Raw genomic sequence first — 19,859 nt, 5'->3', positions numbered from 1 at the left:
GATGTTGTCCAATCGTAATGATAAAATTTCAACCATGTTTGCTCATTGAATTGGCAGCACTCAATTCTAAGGAACTCGTGTTTTCCTCATTGCTTTTTGGGTAAGCATCATGACAAAGTCTGATGACTCGTTATAAACCATGAAACACGATCAAATGTGTATTTCCCCTCTTTTTCATGGTCTGCGTGATTCTCAGACACAAAAACAATCCAAACAAAATCCTGCAAATTATAATTTTTTAGCACGTAATCCTACAGGGACCTGAAGTGAGACTAGTGTAGTTTGCGGTGAGGATGAATGAATGACAATGTATGTGTTAAGCAGACAAAAGCAGGCTCCACACAAAAAGGTTTCTGCGACTCCTCTTTGGCAAAGCATGCATTGATAAAGAATGCCTTTGCATTCCTCAGGCGTTTCCATGGCATTGACGCTGTTGGCAAAGCAGGTTAAGAGGTTTGTGGGGAAAAAGAGCAGTGGATTCCCATCCTTGTCTGGCTAATGATGCCACTTGAACACATTTAAAAAGAGCGAGAGAAAGCACAGCGCCCCCTTCAGGAAAGATCAGAGAGTTCTTGTATCCTACATTAATTTCCTAGCTAATTTCATGATTTAACAAAAAGTCATATTAGGAAATTGAAGAGAAAACTACATAATTGAGGAACACAAAAGGGCAACTCAGTGAGTTCTGGGACATGAAACTAGTTCTTCAGTGACATATGATGAATCTGACATTTTGTTTTGTCCTCTCTGCAGTGGTGAGGGTAGACGGCGGTTCTGAGCCACTGATGCCTCCTCCTGAAGTCTGAGGAAGAAGAACTGGAACGCCACCTAAAACGCTGGTCTTTAATTCAAGACAGCAACAAATGGGGCTCACAAACTTGGAATTGGTCCCAAAGACTTACTGTAGATGGACCTCCTCATGACTCTTCATCCCTGCATGCAGAGTCTCATAGAACCACGTGCCTGGACTCTTAGCGTATCGACTTATGTAGATAAACAAAAAGTGCATCTTAGTGAAAACTCCACAAGCTCATTTTTCAGACTAACTCACATTTTTTTTCTTCTCCCACCTTGCAAAGAATTAGCCTTGAAACCCACCGGTGCCTGGAAGGTCACTCTAATGCATCTTCCTTGAAATTCTAGGACTCACGCCAGACTCGCTTTTTCATTTTTTTTTTTTTTTTTGCGATACAAACATCCCAATCCCGTGGTGACTGAGGCACTTCTGCTAAACTTCCTTCACCTAGACCTTCTGCATGGGTCCAGTCCATTTTTTAGCAATGCTGACTCGGCAAGCTTTGTTTCTGCTGACCCAAAAAATTGGGGGCGAACAATACCTTGACATGCTGTGACGTCAACAATGACCCTGAATGAAGCGCTGTGCTTTTAAATTGAGTGAAGGTGAACACAATGCATTCAATGACTCACTTTTCGAAATAGCGCATAGGTTATTGGTGCAAAATTCTTGTGAAACTCACCTTTGATTGATACCACTTTTAGTCATTTGAGGTTTCTACTCAGTAAAAAAAAAAGGACCTTGACTTGTTGCAAATAGAAAAATTATTTAATTGACGCTTAACTCATTCACTCCCAGCCATTTTCACCGGAGCTAGGCCCTTCGCTCCCAGCCGTTTTACTGGATTTTGACTGATTTTACAAGGCCCACAGAAAATTCTATTCTATTGCTATATAAACATGGAACCCGTCAAAACAAAGATTAGACTCTCTTCTTTCAGCAGAAAAAAAGTTAATTCATGTCTTTTTCCATTCTTTCTTTCCATTCTTAGAAATCAGCATTAGAAAATAGCTTAGTTTGAGCAATTTTCCAATTTCTGATGAAACAACAGAGAAATTGAGCTTTTTGTAAAAGCATACATTTCAAACATAACTGTCTTTAACACAGCTATTTTTCCGCTTTTGTGACACCCCAAACATCTGAATGTTTATGTTCTACAAAATAACATAAACAACAAGACAAATAAAGCTTTTGATCGCAAAGTAATTTATTTACACATAACTATTGAACTGCAGAACTATTTGCGCACATAACAACAGGGAAGGCTCTCGGCTGCTCCCGGTTGAATGAGGTGGCTCCCAGTAATCTGATGAGTCCGGATTAAGATCGGTCTCACTTTTTTAATCATCTTCATCATCATCAACATTGGTTACAACCTCGGGCTCAGAAGTAACGCAACGTGAGCTCTGCAGAATGCGTGTGGAACCTGACACTGTTGTGGCCGTCACCGTCTGTCACATCAAGATAGATTTTTTTTAATCCTTCTTTGACGATGGTTTCATTTTCTTTTCCAAACACTCCTCCAGTGTCGTTTGCCTTTTTTTTTTCAGATCGTTCTCCACATTTTTCTCAAATTCTCTTGCGTCTCCAACTTCTGTTTCCTTACTATTTTTCTTCACTTCCTCTCTTGGCCCGAGATGAGTTCTTACAAAATGCGCTAATGCCCTCCAGTGGCCAGTTTTATTATTTCGAGTTTTATATTTATTATAGATGCCTTTTGTCAAAAAAAAAAAAAAAAAAAAAAAAAAAAACGTAAAAGGCGTATAAATATGTTTTTGGGACACTGAAACAACTAAAAATAGAACGTATTTATGCGTTTTTGGGAGCAAATGAGTTAAGTGTCCACACGTCACGTAAAAGCAGAATGCTACGCTAACATCACAATGACGTCTGTTTTGATGCAGTACCTTTTACCTCCCAAAATGGTTTTGCAGACAATTTCCACAAAATATTAGCCACTTACCTGCAAAATAAGCGTAAAACCCATTACAACAGTCACAGTATAGCATTGTCTGGTATGACAAAATATTTTTTATGACAATTACGCTTAAAGATTTAACTCTTAACAGGTTGGGGAGAAGTTAGCATCTCGTATTAAACTTCACACCCCCCTTTTGCATTTTTTTTTTGTTACAAGCTTTCACATAGAAAACAGTGGGCTTTATTAGAAAGTTGCGTCTTTTACGCAGATTTCTACTAAATTGGGCAGAAGTTTGTTCCCCGTGTATAACTACAACTCCTGGATTTTCTTCTGTTTTTGTTTGTATGAGCAAAATCGGAAATTCCTAGACACCTATTTCGTGGTGAGCTTTACAGACAAGACTGAAACATGGGGACAAAGCACAAAATTCACTGCTCCCAGGCCAAACTGACACCCCACCATGGTTTCCTTCGATTCCCTGACACAAATTCAAATTCAGCAGAAAATCAGTAGTTAATGGGCAGTGCGATAAGGTTCACTATACAATTAATTTCCAGATAAAACAACAAACAAAAAATACAATACACTAGCCAGTTCAAACTTATTCATAACCAAGTCATGATTTGTGGTTGCCATGTGTCTGACCGACAGGGATGAGGCGTTAAGTGTGTGGCAGTCGCCAACAATGCAATGTCCATTACGCGAGATATGGTGACAGGCAGGTAGCAATTACCGCTGGGTTGCGCCATCCTTCACCCACACGTTGTGTGTGTGTGTGTGTATGAGACATTCTCAATGTCTTATCCACACTAGCAGCTGCTGACATTTACAGTATGGACATGCTGATTTGAAAGCCCTTCACTTCACAGGCAACCTTTTATATCTTAAATGTCGACCTCCTTCAGTGACGTAGATAAATACCTTTTAAACATCAAAGAATAAAGCGCACCATAGGTAAGGCGTGAAGAAAATAATCTTAGGGTAATGTAATACCTATTACAGTACCATGAATCTAAACTTGGCAGGTATAATCATCGGATGACATACAAATCGATCATTCTGAGAATCTGATTGATTGGTGGCAATGTCATGGCCTTTTTGAAGTTGCTTAGTTGCTTTAAAGTTACTTTTCTGAGGCGAAATAAATCTACTGTATTTTGAGGCCTTTTGAACTCTGGAAAACTCTTAAAAAATGGCAGGTGTGATCTTCTAGGTGAAAAATTTACATTTGGCTCTGTTGTAGTGATAGACATTTTGGGAAATTCAGCCTGAAGTTAGTTTAAGGGGCAGTTTACGTGGTGACGCTGCGACACCAAGACGCAAGAATTGTGTTGCGGAATGGCCTCGCCTTTATATGGTGACAGCGAAAATGTAAGGCGAAGACGCAAACCTTTGATTCCGGGCTCCAAAGTGGAAGGATTCAATTGCGGGGCTTGCCCTACAACCATATAAATGGAAAGCTCCCCCGCAGACGACGTCAGCACTCGCACGTCACTTTGGACGTGTGCAGCGCTGCTACTAAACATTAAAAACAGCAAACATGGTGGAACATCGGCTTTAGTTAACTGTTTTTAAAATATTTTTTTTATTTAAATATGTTTAATGTTAGCATTTTTTGCCTTTTGGAGCAAAAGAAAAATGCCATTGCTTGGAGTGGGCGGGTATGTTGTCTTCCGGACTGAGGAGGTTGTTGGTGTCAAGGAAGTGCATCATTGGCTGTCACCTTGTAAATCTGCACTGCCCCCGAGGGCCTGGCATGAATACTACATCGTTTTCACGTGAAATTGCGACATCATTTGATGGAACCATATAAATGAACACATGAAATTTGTCGTATTCTCGGAGCGTCACCATGTAAGTGGCCTCTAAATCAACATTCATTTTGGTAGACATGTCTATAATGAGGAAATACGTTTAACATTATTTTTATCGACTTCCCAAATTTAAACTTCTTAGAATGCTTAAACTTATTTAAACAGCCTTTCTCAAGCAATGAGACCTGTTCTCACTAGGGGTAGGAACCTCTTGGTATCTCGCGATACGATACGCGATAGTAAGCTCATGATAATGAAGATCCCATTATATGACGATACAATGATTATCAATGTATTGGTCAGGAAATCATTCTAGGATATTCTACAAAACAACTAATAAAGAGAAAAACAAGCTATTGTAATCCCTCTGCTGTAAGTTTATCACAAGTAAATGTCCAATCCAATTGATCTGGGAGGGTGGCAGCGAATCGGCCCTTCCCAATTCAAACGGGCCCCTCCTTCTTCTATGGCCGTCAGTGGCAGCCGATGCCAGGCAACGAGGTCATTTTAGGCCATTTCAGGTCATTACCTGTTGATATTCAGTCACTTCCTGTTGATTATGGGGTAATACCGGGCCACTTCCTGTTGATTTTGGGGCATTTTATGGGTCAGGTCCTGTGGATTTTGGATTACAGAACAGGAAGTGACTCGGGAATCTCCCAAATGAATAGGCAGTGACTCAAACTAAACAGGAAGTAACCTATAAATGCCCTAAAATCAACAGAAAGTAACCTGTAAATGCCCTGATAATGGCGTACCGCAAGGAAGCCGTCACTTCCGCTCATTAATATTTCATGAAATTAGCTACTGTTGCTAAGTAGGGACAAGCTACCGTTTGTCCCTAATAGGAAATGAATGGAAATCGTGTACGAAGGAGACGTTTACAGAGGCAAACCTAACAATTCTCTCCGAAAATGATGTGCCTGGTGCCAAATTGACTGGCAAAGATGTGGAAGAACATAAAAATGTTCAATTAAAGAGATGGCTTTAGTGTCGAAAGCTGAAAAAGAAGAAAAAAACGAGCCGACCTAAGCATAGCTTTAGTTTTTTTTATCGACGCGACTGACAATGACATTCTCCTGTTTCAACAAGCTATCCTTTACCATCAGGCCTGTCTTTCTTATATATCCTCTAGTTGTCCTACGTCTCTTACCGTTCTTGGGGGTAATTTAGTTAGCTTTGAGTAGCGATCGCAAATGCTACTCAGTGACAGCCAACGAACACTTTAAATTTTTTCATTGATAACACATCTTAATGCTATAATTTATTTACACTTCCCCCTTACTAAAGTTTTTTTATTTTTTTTTTATAGATAACAGAAACGGTAACAGTGGCAGTCAGATACCATTGTAATTCTTTTCAGGTTATTCATTGTCAGACAGAAGCAGTACGGCACAATGTTACGCTAAAAAAATAAGTTAAAAATATAAAAATGGCTTACCTCTTTGTCCTTTGAAAGACCATGCCAACCCAACATAATGTTTACTGCATATGAAACGTGAATGGATTTGCCGAGCTGGTGTTAAAGTCCGCACAAGTTGATTCGGTCTTCACATGGTTTCCGGAAACGTATGAAGAAAACATCCCTCATGTGTCGTAATGTCTAGAGTTGTTTCTACAAGTTCCAAAAAAGCAATGCGTGATCGGCATGTTCGTTTTTTGAAAGATTACCGGAGAAAAATAGCACTAATTATGTTGGGTCTATGCGAGGGCGGGTCTATAATGTCCCACTTCGGCTTTACTTCCGCTTTACGATGTGACGTCACGGTCTAAAAATAGCCTGCGTGCGGTACGCCATTGGAAAGAGTGACTGTGAATGCTCTGGTTTCAAATGAACGAACGTTCATTTGCCCTTCCCGGTCTTAATTTGATTGATTGATTGATTTTTATTTCGAGCAATAACAACAAAAAACAAAAAACAACAAGTATGGAAAAAATAAAATACAATAAAATAAAAATTAAACAGTCATTATGAATGTAACAAAAATTATAACAATACATCCACGTGTAGCTCGAAAAGGAGTGGGAAGAAGCCGAGCTTTTTGAGTCCCACCCCCATTTCACGGATTAATGGATTGGGCGTTGAGCGTAGTCAATGGCAGCTGTAGAGTTAACTGAGACATTATTACGATGGAAGATTTTGGTAGCAACTTGTTGCTTCCTTTTTATTTTTATTTTTTTTAACATTGATATCGATAACCTTTTGGGAAGCAGAGTATAACGATAAATCACCATTTCGATATTTTATTACTCCCCTAGTTCTCACGCTAGCTCACACTGTTCTCCAAACAAATAGCAATGTCATTTTGCCTCCAAATGGTTATTTGTCATTTGAAATTTATTGTAAAACTGACAAAACAAACAAATAAAAAAATTAAGCAAAATATATAGAAACAATATAATTTAATCTAACAAAAGTGGCATCTTAACCCTTTAACACCTAAGCCTATTTTGGCCGAATTTGCATGCATTTGATGTTGCCTTTGTATTGCAAAGAAAAAATTGTTTACAATGGCCAAATTGGGTCCCTTTTTTCAGGACACCTTGAACTTCATGTCTAAACTGTTGTTTTCTTTACTGACCAATTATAATCCACATTTTAGACCCAAAAAGACAAAAAAATCCCAAAATCATTTTTCAAAATTTGTAATGTTGACGTCCCATTGACAACCAAACATGCTCGACCAACCGTTTTGAAGCTTGATAATATTTATTCAACTTGTTAAGATAAACATTCAATAGAAAAAAATAAGATTGAATGGTTTTATGTTTAACAATTCAACACAAACAGCAGGTATGGTCATAGGCGTTTTTGGCCTTTAAACATACTATGGTCAAAACAGGTTATATATTGTGCAAAATAGTGAGAAAAAATTTTATATATATCATCTAACACAAAAAGGGTTTGGAAGATATCTCTTTGTGAAGTTAGGTGTTGTACCCATCACCTTATCAAAAGTATATACGTATGTACATGCAATCAAGCTTCTCGAACACACATCTACATAAAAATTGAAAAGATTATTGTGAAGAAAAAATATATACAACATTGAAAAAAAAGTATTTTAAAAAATATTGACAAGTAGTTCAATTCAAAATTTTCAGGCATGCGACCCAATAAAGTTTTTTTTTTTTGCGCACTCAATAAAGCTCCTTCTTGAACAGGTCACGGAGCTGCGTCACACACAACGTCACCTAGCTTACTCTTTCGCCGTTTGCGCGCTACTGTCACTTCTACTCGCCGAGACGCCGATTCATCAGAGGAAAACAACGACAAATACGACTCATCTTCTTCCTTGAGTTAATGAAATAATGCATTAGCTTGTGCTAAATGTAGTTTTAGATTCATTCTGCGCGTTTCAAAGTCGCTCGCTCAAACCAACCGGCCGTTGCTTGCTTCGCATGCCTACCTTTCAATAGTTGGCGCCTCGCTCGGAAATTTATTAAAAATGATCACATTCGGTTTGTCCTTCTTGACATCACAACGCCTCTTGGGATAAGTAGTCTTTTGTGCTGCTTTCGGTTTTGAAAAAGGACAAGAAATGATGGAAATATGGAGATGGATACATGGTCCATGCAGCGTTTTAATGCATATTTATGAGTGCAATAAAACTATAAAACTCAAATGACATTATCTCCCATTTTTCTTGGGATTGACTTCAAATAAAAACTGGTGTGGACATCATCTTCCGCACTTTCAAACGAGACTAATCAGCGGCACGTGGGTGATGTAATTACAGCGTGACGAAGCTTCAAAGACGACATGCGTAAACGCGTCGCTGCCGACACGTTCGGTGTTAAAGGGTTAATCAAGCATCAATGCTAATTACTGTAAATTTTGCAATATAAGATGCACTTGTATATAACCCGAACCTACCAAATTTGACAAGAAAACTATTTGCTCATATATATGCCACACTAAACTATTCGGCGTTGGTGTCAACAATATGTTTGATATTTTCACCAAAAACCCCCCCAGCTCATTAGTCTGTAAAAATCTGCAAATATGCATATATAGGGTTAAAATCAGAGGGGAAAAAAAGGAGCGGTTTACAATCTCAAAATTACGGTACTCATAAACCTTAAAAATATCTTTTTTAACACTCACCTCTGATTCACAATGATCTGTGGCAAAAACATCTATTTCTAAAGATTAGTTGTGGACTTTCACTGTCTCTACTTGATCTTTATTATGTTGCTTCTCATCCAAAGGGTTGTGGCACGAGATATTACCCTGAAGACGAGCTGCAATTCTAAATTTGGCTATCCTTTCAAAATATAGAGTGGCGCAAACGATGAATCACTAAATATTGCGGTAATATTGCAATGTATAATATTGAGTACAGGATAAGCAACTTTCCCTGTACTGCTGGTGAGCTCTTTAGAGTAAGATAACAGAGAGTGAGTCATGGAATGGGTCACATGGAAAACAAGTTCTCCACACAATTAACCCTCTGCTACTTTATTTCTTACATGGGCTTGTGATTCATACTTGGCTGTGGACAAGCGGAGGCTAACAAGTAGCGGCCACGTGCACACAAACACACGAATACGCCGACACACACACACATTAGGCGCCGATATGAATCACACTCCTGTCGAGAGGCAGTGTGTGGGCGTGATTCATCCGCATCCTGGCAGTGGCATTCAAGCAGAAGCTGTTACAGTGCTGAGTGGAAAGCCCAGCTTAAAAAAAAAAGAATTTAAAAAGACACTTTCCGTGGCAGCTAGAAAATAAACCTGATTCTCTTCGTGGTCACTTGTGGAGAAAAAATACGAAGCCAAAGAGAAATGGCAGCAGGAAGCAACGAATGGGATTCTTGGAAATGTTAAAGACAGACAATGAGTTAGTTTATTTGAGACATGTTCTTCTCCAAGCAGTTTCCAAGTAATCCCACCAAAAAATATACTATAGACCAATAAGACACAGCCATTAGAATAAAAGTGTTTATGTCTTCTCCTGATGGTTCTCTGCAATCTTTTGAAACCAAAGCCTGACGACATAATTAATTCGGAAGAAACTCCAATCTTTGGCTGCCATTGACAGTAATATACTGTAATTTCCCGAATATGAGGCGCACCCGTGTATAATGCACACCCCAAATTTACTTGTAAAATCTAGGGAAAATTATTGTACCCGTTTATAACGCGCACCCTAATTTTAGCACCAATAAATAGAAGAATACAAGAAAACCGAGCTCGTGTACAGATACAGAAATGTCATTTTACTGACTGGTGAAACACAGCACAAGCATAGCACATTGGTAGTTCAAAACAGTACCATAAACTGACAATATTTATGGTAATAATATGATTTGACAACTTCTCCAATTTACCAGAATCTAGGAGAAAACAAAACAGATGCGACTTTTCTTTTAAAGGCTGCTGTATAACTTGCTCGTTTCATCATGATGAAGAAATGTTTCTTCCATGGATTAATATGGTAAAATGAAAGTGAGAACGTAAGTCAGAAATCCGAGAGCGCTCATCGCTGTCGACACGACAGTAACAATAGGAACTATTGTTATTTGGGGTTGAGTTTCCCGAGGGACAGATATAGTTGACGGACACAGGAAGTCTGTGTTGTTACGTTTGTTATGGTCCGAGTTGCGGAACTGCAATAAACGTTGACTCAAATGAGTTCAAGAAACTAAATTCTGTGCTTTATGAAGAGTGAAAAAAGCAGAATTTAACACAGACGAAATCATTCGGCCGATCAGAGTGAAGTATTACCGAAACAAAATGGTGACGTCACAGACCGTAATGGTTGGCAACGGATCGCCGCAAAGGTTTCTTCAACACAACGTGGCCGTGTCAATTAAAAAAAAAAAGGTGTATATCAGAGATGCACGATAATATCGGTCAGCGATAATTATCGGCCGATAATGGCAATTATGACGTCACACAGATAATCCAGATAAAACGAAATTCAACCGATAATGCAATCCGATAATTATATACTTGATTTAGCCTCCAAATGTGCGCAATCAACAGTTTGGTCCAATTCCGCTAGTTTTAAGGAGGTGTTTTTGCAGTGTATTAATGTGATATATGTTAGGAATGGCTTACTTTTAAAGGCATTTTTGTGCAACTTGGGTGTTTACTCTCTAAGTAATTGTTGCCAAAAGCTTACCATTACACAATGTCATTGCCATTGTTTAGATGTTGGAATTTACTACTTGTTCACATTTGATGTGGAAAAAAAATAGCACTAAACTACAATTTTGCACAGTAACATTTGATCTTTGTATACTTTAACATTTTACATACATATTTGAATAGAATTATCAGCGTGACATTATTGGCTATCGGGTGGAAGGGGCAGGAAATTATCGGTTATCGATATCGGTGGAAAAATGTATTATCGTGCATCACTAGTTCATATATATATATATATATATGTATATAATATAATATACAGTACATATTTCTGTCTCCATCCATGTACCCGTTTATAATGCGCACCATGATTTTACAAGTTGATTTTGGGGGGAAAAAAAGTGCGCGTTTTTGTCGGGAAATTACGGTATGTCCAATTCATTTTAACTGAGAGGAAATGGATTGAACGTCTATGACCGTCAATGGGTATTTTCAACATCAATTTTTATCTTTCAATAGCCTATATGGCGCAAAACACTCAGGTGACTTGAAGTTCCGCTCTGAGACCCCCAATTTGGCCAACTTTCAAAATTGTCCGATATGCATATATGATACATCATTGGAAAGCTTAAAATCTCAATTTTCTGGGGGAAGAAAAATTTTGAACAGGAGGGCATTTAAAAAAATGAATAAAAAAACAGCGAAACCCTACCTGGAGGTGAGAGCATGAAAGAGCAGAATTAAAGACGCTGTGACTTTAACGAGATATCATCACGTCCTTACCTTCTTTCGATCAAAAAACTCCATGTAGCATGTATCACTGAGTGTCAAGACACAGCTGTGAATGGCCACAGCTGTATTTTGGGTGGATTTTATGGGTGAAACATGGTAATCTAACAAGGGTCGCGATGCAGAAGTCGCAAAAATCAAGGAGTGTTCGAGATTTTCTTTTTCATATATTAACCCTTTTAAACTTTTTTTTTTTTTTTTTCAATTTTTCATTGTTTTGATCGATTATTTATCATCTGACATATTGGAGAATAGAATTAAGCGATAGTTATGAGGTAGATATCCGTGACTTTTTTACAGACACCATTTTTTTTTTCATTGTGACGTAATTTTTTTTAAAAGTTTAAAATATGCGGGTGAATAATTTTTTAAAGTCTTTTTTAAAGTGACATCTTAAAGTTTTTTTTAAATGAAATATTAGACATCAATTAATGATTCTAAGCTAAAAATGACAGACATTTTGAATAATAAATATACAGTTGGGAGAACAAGTATTTGATACACTGCCACCCCACTGTATTTAATGACCTTCATTTTATGGCTGGGTTGAAACAAAAGCGGTTGCACGACGTCTGTAAACGGGGGTTTCCAGGGTAAAACGGACAAATTAAAAATAGTCCGTGAGCTTAATGATGAATCTGCTTTGGCAGCTTATAGACATATTGTTCTATCAAACACAACACTTGTTTTGGCTTAAAATACAGCAGTTTCTTTTAAAGAGGAGTGCAAGAGCAAAAACTGCTTTTTCAATCTTGTCTGTGTTTTCCGCCATATGCTCTGTGACCTGGGTCGGCAGTGAATTAGTTAATCTCGTACGGGAGTAGCGTCCTTGCCAGAATACAATTACACAATGATAAAATGTCTTCGATCTGATAATAGTCAAAATAGGTTTGTGACAGCCGAAAGTCCAATTCAAATCCTGGATTTCAATATGTGACAGCTTCGTGTCAGTGATGCAACTATTTGCCACTGATAGAAAAAATACTATCTCAATCGGTGACAAAGAAGTGTTTTTACATAGTCTGTTTTTTTTTCAACCGGGATGTAGGAATCTTTAGTGCTGTTTACTGTGAATTCCAAGTTTGTCCACAAGACTGACTCATTCTGACACTGACGGGGATAATAATAATACATATCAAAAATATTTAAAAAAAAAAAAACTTCAGATACATATTATACATACAGTGGTACCTCTACATACGAAGTTAATTCATTCCAGGATCTTGTTTGTAAACCGAAATGGTCATGTGTCGAGCAGGATTTTTGCATAATAATAATACCTGTAATAATGTAACAAATCTGGTTCTAATGTGGCAGATATGTTTTCCGTGGTGTACCTGAACGCACAGCGTGGGTTATGTGACAGAGAGGGAGAGGTGCATTAGAGTTTTTACTTTTACTTTCTTATGTTATGTTTCTTACGTTCTGTTGTTGCCGTCAGTTGCGGCGGACAGTAGGCTTGTTGTGTTGCATAAGTTCTGAACTAAATGATTAAAAACCTGACGATGCTGGCAATTTATTAGGCGATGTTACAATAATAATTATTGTCACCTGGTATTACTGGCGTAATGTCGAGCCACTTCACGGACGCGCACACCACGCTCGTATTTTTCTATCATTTCTATCTTCATTTCAATGGTAAACATCTCCTTTTTTCCTTTTTTTTTTCACCACCTGCACTAACATTCTTGGAACGCATGTTGATTTCTCTCACAACAAAATTTGCTGTGCGTCCGTCTTGCGGGAAAACAAAGAAACTGTGGCGCTGTCATAAATTGTCGTATTTCGAGCATGTCGTGGGATGTAGAAACAAATGGCGAGTCAAATTTTATATCGGATGTCGAAAAGATCCTGTGTCGAAGCGATCGTATGTCGAGGTACCACTGTATTTGTGAAATGCTTGCCACTGAAACTTTATTTTTATCATCATCCAACAATGTAATTAGGTAAAATGTACGCACTAAAATTTTAGACCCTCGCAAAATTCACTAAACAATGCAATAATCACATAACCCATTCAGTTAATTGCTAATGTTCTAGCCGGAACTTTATTGTGCATTAAAAGAATGAATGTTTTCCAACTGATGCTTTTCATGTGTTTGTGTTCCACTTTTTTTTTTTTTTGAAGCACTTATTAGACTATCGCACTCAAAGAGTCGCACCGCAGTGCCTGCGAGCTTTGTCTTTTTTGTTTGTAGCTTTTTTGTCTCTTTTCTGAATGTGCATTTTGTTTACATGGCGGGGAGTAAATAGAACACGTGTCATGTGACTTTTCACTGTGATTGTCTCCCATAGTGCAGTATTATAATTATTATAATGACCAGAAAGGGATATTTGTCACTGTACTGACACACTCATAATGTACAATGCTTTGTGTAAATGTGAATTTCTTAGAGTTGATATAAAATACAAAAACAAATGTACAAAGTGTGCTCATGAAATGGTCTAGAATAAATAAAAAAGAGGTTCTTGCATAATGAGTCTGCTGTTTTCGTCAAAAGAGAAAATTACAGCCAACAAATCGCTAAACTAGCATTTTCCCCGTCTCGGCTTTTTGGGAAAATTCCCACAACCTCCGAGAGAAGCCGAGGGGCCAAACCGCACTTCAAACGACAACCACGTGTGCAAGGGCCCAAGATATTAGAAACAGCTCTAAAAACAATGCAGTTGTGTTCATAAAACGATACAAGGGTATATAATATCTGGCGGGAAAGTTGTAGAAATCTGAATTACATCACAAATTTCAGGAGACCTTCACAAAACGCAACTTGGAATCAGATCAAGATGATTCAATTGACCTGACTGAAGTGACTGACTTGAATGAGATGATTCCGACGAATTTCTTGAATGACGAGTCAGCTCTTTCTTATGATTCAGTTTAAAGACCAAATGTGAAGTAATTTCACAACATGCCAAATAGGGTCACAATTAAAGTAATTAAACATTGTCCAACAAATAAAGCATGAAATAATAATTAATATGTTGTATATTTGACAAAATAATTGCGTTTCCGAAGTTCGAGCCTGAAAGGGGACGAACTCGGAAGTGATACGTCACACCGAGAACAGCGATGGCAGCGCTCCATACAGCCGCCATACAAAGCCTTTCAAACAATGATTCAAACAACGATATAAGCGATAGATCGAGCGCAAGGGAGGAGATCCAAGTTTTGGAAGAGTTGGAGGAAGAAGAGGAGATTGGAATTTTATGTTGGACCTAACTTGTATTAGCCAGATGCTAATCAGGATGCAAACAATGTGCCTAGACTACCTGACATGGAATGGAGACAAGAACCATCGAGATTACAAGATTGGTAAGATATAGGCTGTTATTATTTTCATGATTTGAAGATGCAGGCATTTGCACATAATTTTATGTTTTTGTCTATCTGATGACATTGTTTAAAAAAAAAAAAAAATCAGACTTCATGTTCATTTTGGCAGATCTGGCAGCTCTCGTGCATATAAAATAATAATATAAAAACGTTGGGGGGAAAGAAGGAGATGAGTCGTTGATGGCTTTCTCTACTTTATTGTGGCAACAATAAGAAAACAAAATAATAGCGGACAGCCGCCACATTCGACCGCGAAGTTTTGCTTCTCGCTGATCTCCTCCTCGCCTGCTACTACTTACAGTCTCCAGTCCCAGCGTCTCTTAAACGGATCGTGCATAATGTCTTGTTATGAGCTTTTTGTTGATAAAGGTATCGAACACACGACGTGCTGACAACTCTGTTTCTTTATTAACACATGGAGTACAGTAACAGTACGAACACAGCTTGGGGCTCTCGGCAGGCTGTGCGGAGCGATAGATAGAGCCTGTGCCTCTCTATCACACTCCCGCGTCACGTGAGCAAAACAAGAGTAACATTGCGTGCACTTCAGGGTGCCTCGAAAAACATTATATCAGAATATTACACGCAGTTAGGACATTACAGTATAAAATAAAATAATAATTTGCATAAATTTATTTACACAACAAATCCCAAGACTTGCATGTAGTTTATGAAAATTAACGTCATATGAAAGAGTCGGAGATTTGTTGGTGCACTGAGAAGCTGGATCAACAAATCACACTCCTGACATTTAAAAAAAAAAAAAAAAAAAAAAAAAACTTGAAATTTGCGGCATCTTGGGAGCAAGCAGCCAGGATCAAACGGTATTTCAACATGCCAAAAAGACTGTTGCATTTACTCTTTTTTCAAAAAGAAGGAAGATGGTTCAAAACAAGTCAGAAAAGCACATAGAAAAGATAGAAAAAAAGGAAAGTCCCACAGCATGGCAAGTGGGCATTTGCGTTTTGTTTTCAGCACCATTTTCTGCATAATGTAATGTCCGTAACTGTGTGCGGGCCCGTGAAGGGGCCATCGTACAGCAGAGTGGTGACGTAGCGGGAAGTGAGAAGAACAGTGCGGCGTGAGAGCGAAGTTGGCGGTCGCATATTGCAGCAGTCCGCTGTTATTTTTGTTATTTGTTATTTAACTGTTGCCACAATAAAGTGAAGGAAGCCATCATTCACTCCTCTCCTTTCTATTTCCCTATTCAGGCTATTACAATATGTTCCTGGACCTGTCCACGTGCCGTCATCCCTGTGCTGTCATATGTACTTTGCGTTCCGGCACCTTATGATTTACAAATTAAGCACTGTTCCACAACAGATGGCAGCTCTGCTTTGACAAAGTCATCAGTCATCTATCCAAAAATCACACTTACTTTTTTGCAAATCCTTGATCATAAGCAGACCGGTTGAGGAAGCAGGCATCTTCGAAGTCTTTGTAGCAGAGAACACAACTCGATGATGGCGTGAAGTTCATTCGCTTAGTGCGAACAAAAGATGTCAATTTACATGGCCTGCTATCCTTCAGCCACTCATACAACTTTTCTTTAGACAGAGAACAATACATCGCCACACACCGCCGTGGCATCTTACCGAGAAGCAATGCAACAATACTGTGTGTATGGCGGACTTCCATCGCAGTTCTCGGTGTGACGTCATTTCCGAAGATTGTCGAAGAAAAGCATTTTCGTTGTCAAGGGCGTTGCTATGGGTTAAACAAAGAATCTGGAAGGAATGTGTTAAAAGAAATAACGAAAATATGCTTTAGCCATTGATATTATTCAAAAACATGGCTGGCCAACCTTACTTCACATTTGGTCTTTAATCAGAGAACTATGTATCAGTGTCCACAATACTGTTTCGAGAAGATGAAAAGTGCCGCTAGCCTTTACGTGTTTTTTCTGAATTATGTCACACACTTCATAAGGACACCTGGTATTGTTTTTTTTTGTTGTTGTTGTTTTTTTTTAATAGAAAAAGACATCTACAAAAAATGCCTCATTTAAAACAATCCCATCCCGTCTGAAGTATCCAAAGATGTTGTGTTGACACATGCTCAAAGCATGTGCTGGATTATGGTTCCAATCAAGAAGATCAAGACATAAAGCAAGATGTCCGTCATCACACTGAGTCAGCATAATCTACTGCCACACACTCAACATTTGTATCACCATGGTAACACCGAACCTACTCTGTTGCAGATGTTTGGTCCATTCTAAAATGTCCCCTAAATGCTGAAACCTGCTCCCCTTGGCATGCTCAAATTGGAATGAGATAAAAGCCTAGCACAAGCGTTGTCCTTACACATGTGCATGCAATGTGAGCAACAGTGTATAGTTAAGGTACAGTAAGCATGTAAATACAGGCGAGTGGTGTGTTGATTTTTTTGTTGTCTGATTCCAGTGTTGTCTTTGTCAACGATGACGCTAATGAAACAAACAATTATTTTTCATGCTGATGACAAGACGATACTGAGCTAAAAAACGAGTCTTGAGAGCACTTGGTGTAATGACAATAAAGGCGTTCTATTCTATTCTATTCTATTCTATTCTATTCTATTCTATTCTATTCTATTCTATTCTATTCTATTCTATTCTATTCTATTCTAGGATGAGTGCCAGTTTTTGTCTGACGAGATGAGACGAAAATGTGCCATAGTTTCCGTGACATTTTCACAATGTGTGACATTTTATGTGTAGTTAGCCTGGATTGTAGCAGTGTCTGATTCTGTCACTAATGTGATGTGCTGCGCCCCGCCCCCTCCCGACTCACCAGTGTCCTCTCCAGTCTCCAGGCTTGCACACAGGGTAAGATTTGTTTTCTTATCTTGGCAAGTGAGAATATGGCATGTTGCTTTAGCCTTTAAGGGTCTGTGCTGAGTAAGAGTGTGACAATATCTCGATACAGCGATATATCGCGATATTTTACAACCCGATCGGTTATCGATATGCTCCCGCCAAGTATCGATACTTTTATTTGACATATTGGCCATACAATGGAGTATGGATGCTGTAAACTGCTCAATGTTTGTTAAGCAATTCCTTTGCGGTCCACTAGGGGCGCTCCAGAGTGGCGGTGAAGGTAAAGTGCGAACAAGTTGTCTAGAGAAGAAGAGAGGAAGCTTCAAGTGGGTTGGGAAAAAAAAAGCTTCGTGAGAACAGTGGAGGAAAAAGAGAAAAATATTACTACAAATCACACATGTGGACACATTTTAGATGTTACACCAACAAGAAAGGCAGTAAGGTGACAATGACTTTGTTGTATGCAATAATTGTCTAACAAAAATAAGGTTCACTGGCAGCTGGACACCGGTTTTCTTCACTGCTTTGCTTTCATCACTTGAGGTAAAAAGTTTTGCAATGTAATTGATATTTAAAATTACATGTATTATTTTGATAACATTTGGAGTAGAATGATATAAAATAAACCAGTACCCTAAAGTGGATGAAAATGAACATCGAACAAGCCTACATGAATTTACTGATTTCTTTGATATTATTTGAGAACCACTTTCCATCTACTTTACTACACAAACTGTTATTACAGCCATTTTGATACAAAAGCTATAAAAATGGTTTGAATAGCTTCCAAGATATATAAGGTGATGTGCATGATAATTAATGTAGCCTACATATTAAATACAGGTAATTATTGCATTTTTAATTTCTATACATTCAATTCATATTTTTTAATTCATTCAATACTTCCAACACACATACAAAAAAATCAGGATTTCAACTCAAAAGCAATTAAGTAGCTAATATTTTTTGTTTTGTTGTTTTTAAGGTAAGGAAGAATGTGACTGACTGAGTCTGACATCTCAAGTGCTGAAGCAGATGGTGGAAGTGCGCAAACCAATGCTTTTGGCAACAAAGGTCATATACGGAGAAAAGACCCACCAATTTTATCAATGCCCCACTCCAAGCTCAACTGCTGACTGACACCTATAGCACTGTTAATTTCTTTTTAAAAGGATTTAAAACTGTGAAAGAAGAAAGAAATTAAGGGTGCCATTCATCATGATCTCTCCAAGAGATATCAGTGGTTGTGGTTTGTTTCCTCTGTATGTGCAGGTACACAATTTGCAGTACATTTCATATTTTACAGCAATGTTGCACAGAAAAGGTGTCAGTAGCCACGTTTACATGCTGACTTTTTTTCATACCGATTCAAATCATTCCGAATGGAAATTTCACATCAGCTGTTTACATGTCACTTCATCTATTCCGATCCAGCGTTTACATGTGTCTGCCTTTATTCTGAAAGGACGTTTGACAACTGCCGTCTGACATGCGCAGATTAATCAAAACAAAGCGTCACGTTGCAAAACATGGAGATCGATCGTCAGATCAGCTGCTGTTTTAACTTTTTGAGTGGAAACAAAACTTCAGAATGACACGCCGTTCATTTAAAAAGTTGTGTGGGTGCGCTGTGCGTGTGCTTGGAAGCCATGTTGCAAGTGACGTTACGTACGTCACCAGGTGACGTCACCACGTCAGTACGGAGCATGTGCAGAAAGAACGCAACCAGACACCATTCCGCTTCCCTGTTTACATGATATAATTTTACTTCTAATCGGTTTGGGAAAAGGAATATCTCACCCCTGTGAAACGGAATGAAATTCCATTCGGTTTGGGCCTGTTCATTCCGAATGAGGTGTTTATATGGAACACATTTATTCGGTTTGAACAAATATTCTGATTGTAATTGGAATATATGGCTCCATGTAAACGTGGCAACTGTTTAATAAATGATTGAAACAGTATTTTTTTTCTATTTGGAAATATCTTTTTTTCGTTTCAACAGTTGTATTGTAGAATATCATGTATCAAATTTCTGACCAATATATCGATAATCGCTGCATCGTGATATCATGAGATAATCGTTATCGTGAGCCTTGTATCGCAAATCGTATCATATCGTGAGGTGCCCTGAGGTTCCCACTCCTAGTGCTGAGTGACCATCACCCACTAATTGTAACTCGTAGGGTTAGCATAGCATTCAGGTATGTGTTAGCATTAGGCTTTTGCTAATGACGAGCATCCTCTTAAACTCTAAAACAACTTTTTTTTACTTACGGTTCGTGGCGTCCAGGTGGGTATAA

At 38.4% G+C, this 19,859-nt stretch overlaps 1 protein-coding gene across 1 annotated transcript in view; it reads left to right on the top strand.

The window, feature by feature from the left end:
- ngfra (nerve growth factor receptor a (TNFR superfamily, member 16)) overlaps positions 1-1,183 on the top strand; it is a 60,071-nt gene extending 58,888 nt beyond the window's left edge. The window contains exon 6 of the mRNA XM_057817511.1: positions 754-1,183. Within this exon, the coding sequence (XP_057673494.1) occupies positions 754-806 (53 nt within the window). The 3' untranslated portion in view covers positions 807-1,183. The remainder of the gene's footprint in view (positions 1-753) is intronic.
- Positions 1,184-19,859: the final 18,676 nt, after the last annotated feature.

This window comes from Corythoichthys intestinalis, chromosome 16 (genome assembly GCF_030265065.1).
Source record: "Corythoichthys intestinalis isolate RoL2023-P3 chromosome 16, ASM3026506v1, whole genome shotgun sequence".
Classification (NCBI taxonomy): Eukaryota; Metazoa; Chordata; class Actinopteri; order Syngnathiformes; family Syngnathidae; genus Corythoichthys; species Corythoichthys intestinalis.
The sequence above is the reverse complement of the archived record's forward strand: the minus strand, read 5'-3'. Positions and strand labels throughout refer to the sequence as shown.